The sequence below is a fragment of the Bidens hawaiensis genome, unplaced genomic scaffold (assembly GCF_021521415.1).
Source record: "Bidens hawaiensis isolate Kalapana, Puna unplaced genomic scaffold, B.hawaiensis_p1.1 tig00035489_1, whole genome shotgun sequence".
NCBI classification, from domain to species: Eukaryota; Viridiplantae; Streptophyta; class Magnoliopsida; order Asterales; family Asteraceae; genus Bidens; species Bidens hawaiensis.
Window position 1 is genome coordinate 96,197 of NW_027496172.1, and position 9,041 is coordinate 105,237.

The following is a 9,041-nucleotide window of genomic DNA, read 5'->3' on the forward strand; positions in this document are numbered from 1 at the left end:
TAAATGAAAGACTTTATGCCAAGTTCTCCAAATGTGAATTTTGGCTCGAGCAAGTTCAATTTTTGGGACATATCGTAAACAACAAAGGTATTCATGTTGATCCCGCTAAAATTGAGGCAGTTAAGGATTGGACAACTCCAAGGACTCCCACGGAAATTCGATCCTTCCTCGGTTTAGCCGGATATTATCGACGTTTCATTCGAAAATTTTCCAAGATCTCTTTGCCTCTTACCTCCCTCACTCATAAAGGAAAACCATTTGATTGGGGTTCGGAGCAAGAAAAAACCTTTTGTACTCTCAAGGACATGCTTTGCAATGCTCCCATTTTAACCCTTTCCGATGGAAACGACGATTTCGTGGTATTTTGCGATGCCTCTCATCAAGGTCTTGGTTGTGTCCTCATGCAACGAGGTCAAGTCATCGCTTACGCATCAAGGCAACTTAAGGTCAACGAAAAGAACTACACGACTCATGATCTCGAACTTGGTGCCGTTGTTTTCGCTCTCAAAATCTGGAGACATTACCTTTATGGTACGAAATGTGTGGTTTTTACCGATCATAAAAGCCTTCAACACATTTTTGACCAAAAAGATCTCAATATGAGACAACGACGATGGGCCGAATTACTTAGTGATTACGATTGCGAAATTCGTTACCATCCCGGTAAAGCGAATGTTGTTGCCGACGCCCTAAGTCGAAGGGTTAATGTTAAATCCGTTCTGCTTCTAAGCGTTGTCGTTCAAACCGATCTTCAAATTCGAATCTTCCAAGCTCAACGTACCTCTGTTGAAGAAGGTAACATGTACGACGAAATGTCATGTGAAGCCGAACTTCAACTCGAAACCAAACCCGATGGTCTTTTGTACTTTCTCAATCGTTTGTGGGTTCCAAATCGCGATGACTTTCGTACTTGTATACTCGACGAAGCTCACAATTCGCGGTATTCCGTTCATCCCGGTGCGGATAAGATGTATTTCGATCTTCGTGCTACCTTTTGGTGGCCGGGTATGAAAAAGGACGTAGCGTTATTCGTATCTAAATGTCTTACTTGCTCAAAAGTTAAAGCCGAACATCAAAGACCTTTTGGTCTACTCGAGCAACCACCGATTCCCGTTTGGAAATGGGAAGACATTGCTATGGACTTTATCACTAAATTACCCAACACCCAAAAGGGCAACGATAGCATTTGGGTGATCATCGATGTTTGACCAAATCTGCTCATTTCATTCCGATCCGCGAGAAGTATTCTGTCGAGCAGCTTGCTCAAATCTATGTTCGAGAAATCGTGTGCCGACACGGTTTACCATTGACTATTATCTCTGACTGTGATGCTCGTTATACCTCTCATTTTTGGCATTCACTTCAAGAAGCTTTGGGAACACGTCTCGATCTTAGCACCGCTTATCATCCTCAAACGGACGGTCAATCCGAAACGTACAATACAAACTCTCGAGGATATGCTACGAGCATGTGCTCTTGATTTCTATGGGAATTGGGATTCTCACATTCCGTTCATTGAGTTTTCTTATAACAATAGCTACCATTCGAGCATTGAGATGGCTCCTTTCGAAGCTCTTTACGGTCGTAAATGTCATTATCTGATTAGTTGGAACGAAGTCGGTGAAGCTCAAATCACGGGACCCGAAATGGTTCAAGAAGCCACCGACGTTATTGATCGAATCCGTAAGAACCTCCTAGCGCTAGAAGTCGTCAAAAGAGTTACGCCGACAAACGGCGAAAACCGATCGAATTTAATGTTGGCGATCTTGTCCTTCTAAAAGTATCTCCTTGGAAGGGGATAGCCCGTTTCGGTAAGAAGGGTAAACAAGCTCCTCGTTTCGTTGGTCCTTTTAAAATCCTTTAGCGTGTGGGAAAAGTAGCTTATCGACTCGAACTACCGGAAGAACTTACCGGTGTTCATCCGACATTTCATGTTTCAAATCTTAAAAAGTGCTTAGCCGAGGGTAATCTCCATATACCTCTCGACGAAGTACATGTCGATGAGTCGATGGTCTTGGTTGAACGACCCGTTGAGATCATGGATCGCAACGAGAAGAGAACCAAGCGTAGCCGTATTCGGTTAGTCAAAGTTTGATGGGAATCACGGCGCGGCTCGGAATTCACTTGGGAACGAGAAGACAAAATGAAAGAGAAGTATCCACATTTGTTCGCAGCATCGTCTTCGTCTTAATTTCGAGACGAAATTTCCTAAAGTAGGGGATAATGTGACATTCGTCAATTTCGGGTCATGTTTGTATTCCTTTTTGTATTTGTTTATTATGTAAACCGACCCGATTTGTAAACCGAAGCTTATGTTATAATCAAAATGATGGATTTATGTTACAATATTGTTTCACACTTGTTGGGTCTTGAAAACATCCTATCTTTATTTTTATTTTTATTTATTTATTTATTTATTTTTGTTGTTTTGTGTTTTTGTCTTGATCCATTTTGCATGAAAACTCTTGTGTCTCACACCCATATTTGACCACCAACATTACCCTATATATACACCACCTTTCCTCTTCATTTTCCCTTGCTACAACTCCAAAAAAAAAACTCTCTCAAACATCAAAGATTCAAGGTTATCTTCGTAAGTGTTCTTGAAGGTTTTTAGTCTTTCATCTTAATTAGTTTATGTAGCCTTATTAATACTTGTTTATGGTTGTGCAACATATATATAATATACACCCCTTGTTTACCTTTGGTAGTTACTTCTCCGATTCCGGTCGGTGAGGTTTCGGACCTCATAAGGCAAGGCTTCATGAAGGACTTCGTGTCCTTGATATATATACATCTATATAACTTGTTCATACATATTAATCTTGCATATTTTAGTTTGTTGGTCATGTTTACAAGTTCCATGGTTATTGGTTTTTAAGAGTCTATGCTTCGGTTTAACCGTAAATAGCTCTAAACCGTAAACCGAACTTTGTTACTAGTTTTGTTAAATAATTGTTTAAACATGCTTATTGTTAGATCTAAGTTTCTAAAATCATTTTTACAAATTCTATGGTTATGGGTTTGTAGAATCTTACCTCGGTCTTAACCCGAAACACGATCCGAACCGAAAACCGAACTTTTGTTTAAAGACTTTACGGTTAACTTTTGGTATTTTTTTTATTTGTACATTATTATACAAGTTCTTTAATGTTTGGACATGTGAAAACCATCTATGAACTTGTTGTGAGATGGAAACCGAACCAAACCGATTCTTACTCGCTTAAGACACACAAGTGTGTTTTTTTAGCCATCAAGACTTGTATATTTCTTTAAAAATAGTTACAAATTGATTTTTAAATATTTTCTTAAGTACTTGGAAATGTTGGATCCAACTTGATCTTATAACAAAGTTTGGACCGACAAAACCGAACACTCGCTTAACGTGCGTTGTTAGTTCTAAAACAATGGAACTACATACTTGGTTAAGTCTTATTAAATTTTATTTAGTTATCTCATAACATTCAATATTTTGGAAAGTTGACTTTGGGTTTGACCAATTATCAAGACCCGAAACGACAACCCGAAACGACAACTCGATAAAAAAAACCGTTTTAGTATCTTTATTCCAAAGGGATTTGCATTCTTGCATTTTACCCACCTTATTACTTAACATAGGTTGAGTAAATATTAAGGTAGATACTTTAACCCGGTTTCGAGCAAACTTACATTTTTAAAGGGTTATTATTATAAATTCTTAAATAGTTACATTTTAAAACCTTGAACTTTAATTATTTACATTTCTCAACATTTATTTTGTTTAAAGACCTTCAAGACAACCTTTCTAAATTCAAGACTTCTTTTCTTTTTAGGCATTGTGCGTTAAACTCTTCGTTCCGACAAATCTCCAAATTATCATCTTTCAAGTTTACTACTTGAAGGTGAGTACTTCATACCCCATTTTCCATCTTTTATTTTTGGGGTGACATTTCATACTTATTCAACAAAATGCTTTATATTTGAATCTTAAACCACAAACGTAATTGTATACTTTACCTAAATAATTGCTCGATTTGGTGTTTTATGCTTATATGCCTATGTGTTTATCGCTTTTGGTTGGTGGAACTATAAAATCCTAGACTATTTGGCATTCCCTTATAGCAAGGTGTCGTTAACGTAATGCAATTAACGATAACTATAAAATCCTAGACTATTTGGCATCCCCTTATAGCTAGGTGTCGCTAATGTGTTTAGCGATATCTATTTATCCAAATTACCACTTTTATTTATCGTTTCGTATGCAAGTTTTGTGGCTATCTTTATTATATACTAATATTATTAAACTTATGAATTGCTCACCGATCTTTGTGTTGACAAACTTTATTTTATGAAATGTTGCAGGTTTGCATCTTGGTTGATTTATGATTGTGAAGAAAACGACATCAAAGACCTTAGGATATTAGTAAAAATGAACAATATCAAATTTGCCATATTTTGTGATATCTTGTTTATGGTTATTTTATGGATAATTGTTATGTGACATTTTCGATGTTGTGAAATGAAATGAGTTTATTAAATTCTGTCACTTTAATTAGTGTCATGTGCTTATGAACAATCGTTACACCTCGGCATGTTCCGCCGCCTTTGGTCGGGGTGTGACACATAAGCAAATGATTTCAAATGACATCATATTAATTGATTAAAAGGTATGATATTTTATGTGCTTGATTTTATTTTTTTTTTAGTTTTATGGATACATTATCATTTATCTATGGTTGGTATGTACTTGAATAACCTTATTTGTCACACAGAAGAGTTATAAGCAAACCTATATGTTACCTTATCAAGAGTTATAAATCAGACATGAACTAAAAATTTTTATTTTTGATAGACAATGTATACCGACCAATATAATCACAAATGTAGTGTACAAGGAAGGATTTACTTATTTATAACATATTTGTGTAATCTTAATTATGTAATTTTTGTAATTTTAATATAAATTGTAATTGTATTAACCATATATGATCATTTTATTGACTGTATTCCACTTAATGATTAAAGTTTAAAATTTTCATCAATTACCCATGTAATACACGGGTCTCAAACTAGTTTAAAATAAACACAGTGAAAAGTTAATATGTGAAGGAATACCGAAATTGAAAAGTGTGAGAAGGATTTGTGGCAAAAAAAAACCTTAAAAAATTAAAAATAATAATAAAAAAATCATAACTCAAAATATAAATAAAAAATAGATAAATTAAAAAAAAAACCTAAGATGTTTCCCCTGACATTCCCGTTCCAAAAAAACGACGAAAAGATATAATGCCGAGAAAAAAGATATAATGAAGAAAATAAACAGAAAAACACAATTAAAAATAAAAAAAACATAATAGATTTCAAAATATAACACATTTTTGAGTAATATAACACAATATCAAGAAAAAACGACACAACGATAAGGAAAAAAGACACTATCAATGACGAAAATAAATAACAAAACAAAAATACAAAGACATAATGATCTTTTTCCTTCAAAATTGGGTTTCTTTTTTTTTTTTGAGAACGAGGAAGACGGTGGGAGCATTTTTGTGTTTTTACTATTTTCTTTTTTTTTATTAAAGTTTGACTTATAGTTTTTTTTAATTAATTTTTCATTATTTTTAGTGTTTTTTTTCTGCTACAAATTCTTCTCGTCCTACTCACTTTTGTCTACCTTTGTAGAATAACTTGACCCTTAAAACATATTATGTTATGATGTATATAAATTACTAATAAAGCAGTTGGGACAACAAATGTGAGATACATAAAATAATACGACACTTTAAACTTGTTTCATTTGTATTAAGTCCAATCTATTAGGCAAGCATACCATCAACTGGGGTGTGTGTGCATTGGCGGATCCAGCATACAAACGGGTGGTTCCCCGGAACCACCCGAGTTTCGAAATAATAGTGTACGGATATATAGAAGACGCGTAGGAACCACCTTATAAATTAAGAGGGAACCACCTAAAAAAAATTCATGGATCCGCCACTGTGTGTGGGGGGGGGGGATTAATATCTCTATGTGACCACATCCGGAGCGAGAATAAATGGGAATTCCATGCTTGGTCTTAGCGCAGAGTGTAGACTACTTGCCACAGATAGGATTTGAGCACATACTTATACTTATATGAGACTGAACTCTTAGAATGTCCGGCTTAAATTGGTTGATCGATCCTGCAAGGCAAACCACCTTTATCCACACCACATGAAAGTAATATCTCTATGTGACCACATCCGGAGCGAGAATAAATATCAAATCTAATCGAAACAATTAATGTGTGAGAGAAAGAACTATAAGAGTGAATCACCTGATTCACATGTCACCACTGGTATATAAAATACTAAGTATGGTTAATTGTCTTTTTCGAAGGACAACAGAGTCCACATGGGCATAACACATTGACAGTCAAAAATCTTATTTAGTTACCATATAACATACGCTACACAACTTGCCACATAGGCAAAACACCGTGAGTACGGCCAACACAACCCGGACTCAATGAATCAAGGTTCTACAAGCTAAAGTGACCCGATATACAAAGTCCAAATCATATTTCTTCAATGTATATATAAATAATAAAGTGACTTAAAATTATAACAAATCAATTTAATTAAAGAAAAACCCTTTAACTGAAATGATAATCACTTTACAACTTTTGTTAATCTAAAAGCAAAATAAAAGTACTACTTTTAATAAAAAAGATAAAATTATTAGTTCACTTTAAAATTATATAGATTTTTTTTAACAACGTTTAAAACCACCCCTAATACTCAAGTGAGTCTTTCTATAACGAAATGTAAAACGTTTATACTGTTTTTGACGCTCCATGTGCGATTCACCTAGAAACACCATCAAAGAGGAAACTCACAAGCCGAGCTAGATTTCAAGCATACCTTAAGATCTCAGGATGTCGTAATTGCAAAAATTATGTGGATTTTGATTTTCTTTTGTTTAAGGTGAAAGAGTGAAACAAAAGTGATGATTGAGTTTGGTAGGTTGTTTTTGTGGAACGTAGATGTCGACCAAACCAACCAGGTTGATTACATACATTATTGGTTAATCACATCATTCTTCTTTCACATGAAGCTTCTCACCTCTTTCCCTCTTTTCTTTCCAAACCAAACACACCCCCTTTCCGTGAGCCTTCCTCTTTATTTTCATCTTCATCTTCATCTCTTATGTTAATCAATCCCACATCACATTCACAACACCTTGTTTAATTTTAAAACCCTTCTTTGACGCATTTCGTCGAATGGCTGGTATGCTACCCGGAGTTGAAACTGCTCGGAGGAGAAGATTACGTGGCAGTGACCCAAACCCGGGTTCTGGATTTGGATCGGCTAGAATTAGGCTTTCTCATGATACCCATCTCGCACCCACTTCGTTCTTGGTAAGAAAGATTGATAATTTATCTGAATCTGGAAGTCAAAAATGGTGATTAATTTTAACTTTTGACTTTTTTCAGCTAAGATATCAATTAGATGAAGATGAGAACTTAGGTGGGGCAGCTAGAGAAGCTAAAGAAAGATTGGATGGAAGATTGAGAGGCCATTTAAAACAAGAAATTAAAAGGTATAGATTATAAATATAAAAACTGAATCTTGATTTGATTCCAAAAAGCTAGGAGTTTGCGCAATTTGTTTATGTGAATGATTTGTGCAGGCAAAACAGTCAAGAAACAATAACTAGTGTTGGAAGGAGATTAAGTACTGCTCCAATGGTGATGGAAGATTTGCAAATGGAGGTTTTCGGGTCGAAAAGGAAGGGATTAAAGAAGCTTAGGTGGGGGAAAAAGTGGTTAAGATGGAAGTCATCTGAAGATGATGAGTGTGCAATTTGTCTGGATCAGTTTAAGGCAAGTGAGAAGGTAGCGCACCTGCGATGTGCGCATCGGTTTCATTCCGAATGTTTGTTACCATGGCTGGAGAGTAATGCACATTGCCCTTGTTGTAGAGCAACTGTTTATGGTTCTAGTTAACTGCTTTAGTTGGTGCAATTTGGTTATAATGATGTTGTTTGTATAAAAAGGAACAGTGGGGCTTCGGGTAATTAACATGTAAGATTAACAAGGGAAAAGAAGCAGCTCTTGAAATGTTGTTCATACCATTTTATGATCTTATGAATTTTTACTTTTACCCAATTCAAGGCAAATGTGATGTATCATTGGATATGGTGTGTTATGTTGTTATCTGTGTTTGATGATGTTAAGGCTTGGTGAACAACTTTACTATGGAGGGTTAATTGCATGCAAAGTAACGGTTACATGTTATTGTTTAACCCATAAAATGGGTTAAAGTATACCAGTACTTCCTTTAAGATATAAAAAATAGCATTGTTGAATTGTTTCTAGTGATACCAAGCTTGGACTTAACTAACCTTTGATGGTCTAGCAAGTATAAGAATATATTTTATGTGTGTATATTAAGAGGGAAAAGTAGAAATAAGAGACAAAAATTACATTTCTTTAGGCATGGGTTACCCCCTCCCTATCCCTCTCTCAGACTCACGCTATGGTTAGGCATTTGGAATAGGATGTGCCCTTTGAAAACCTTGAAGCAATGTTAGGGTCTATTTCCTTTCGATCCTTAAGATTAGGCTTTTTAGGTGAGCTTTGTCTTACAGCTTAGGTGCATCGTCAACTCCTCCAGGACAGTTCAATATGATTTTAGCCTTTTAGATGCATTATATCAAATTTACATCCCTAGTTGGTTTTACTTATTTTTTCTCATTGTCTTTGCTTCATCATATGTATGTAACACTGTAATTTCCCATAAATGGTGAGGGTTGTATGATTTTTGTGCATGCATCATGTTTTGCTAAATATAAAGACTAGGGTTCATGTATTCATCTATGTTACTTCTTAGGCACACAATAATGAGATGAAACAATATTCTTTTCAGTTAAATCTGTTATTTGTTTTCTTAAACTTTCATTTTGAGGTCCCCTCTTGGAGAAGAACTAGTGTATCAGAAATTCAAAATCCAAGTATATTGATGTCATATATAATTTTCTTGAAGATATACTAGAACAAGGTAACATATAACTCCAATACA

The 9,041-nt window shown here is 35.2% G+C and overlaps 1 protein-coding gene across 1 annotated transcript; it reads left to right on the plus strand.

Annotated features, from left to right (window-relative positions):
- The first annotated feature begins 7,225 nt into the window (after positions 1–7,225).
- Positions 7,226–8,123, plus strand: LOC143587399 (uncharacterized). Its single transcript, XM_077068700.1, has 3 exons — positions 7,226–7,378; positions 7,454–7,560; positions 7,651–8,123. The coding sequence occupies exons 1-3, from the start codon at positions 7,241–7,243 to the stop codon at positions 7,964–7,966; spliced, it is 561 nt and encodes a 186-aa protein (XP_076924815.1). The 5' UTR covers positions 7,226–7,240; the 3' UTR covers positions 7,967–8,123.
- The last annotated feature ends 918 nt before the right edge of the window (positions 8,124–9,041 follow it).

Coding starts and splice junctions, on each gene's coding strand:
- LOC143587399 (XM_077068700.1), top strand. CDS start 7,241: ATGGCTGGTATGCTACCCGGAGTTGAAACTGCTCGGAGGAGAAGATTA. Junction 7,379..7,453: donor TCGCACCCACTTCGTTCTTG/GTAAGAAAGATT, acceptor GACTTTTTTCAG/CTAAGATATCAATTAGATGA. Junction 7,561..7,650: donor TTAAAACAAGAAATTAAAAG/GTATAGATTATA, acceptor TGATTTGTGCAG/GCAAAACAGTCAAGAAACAA.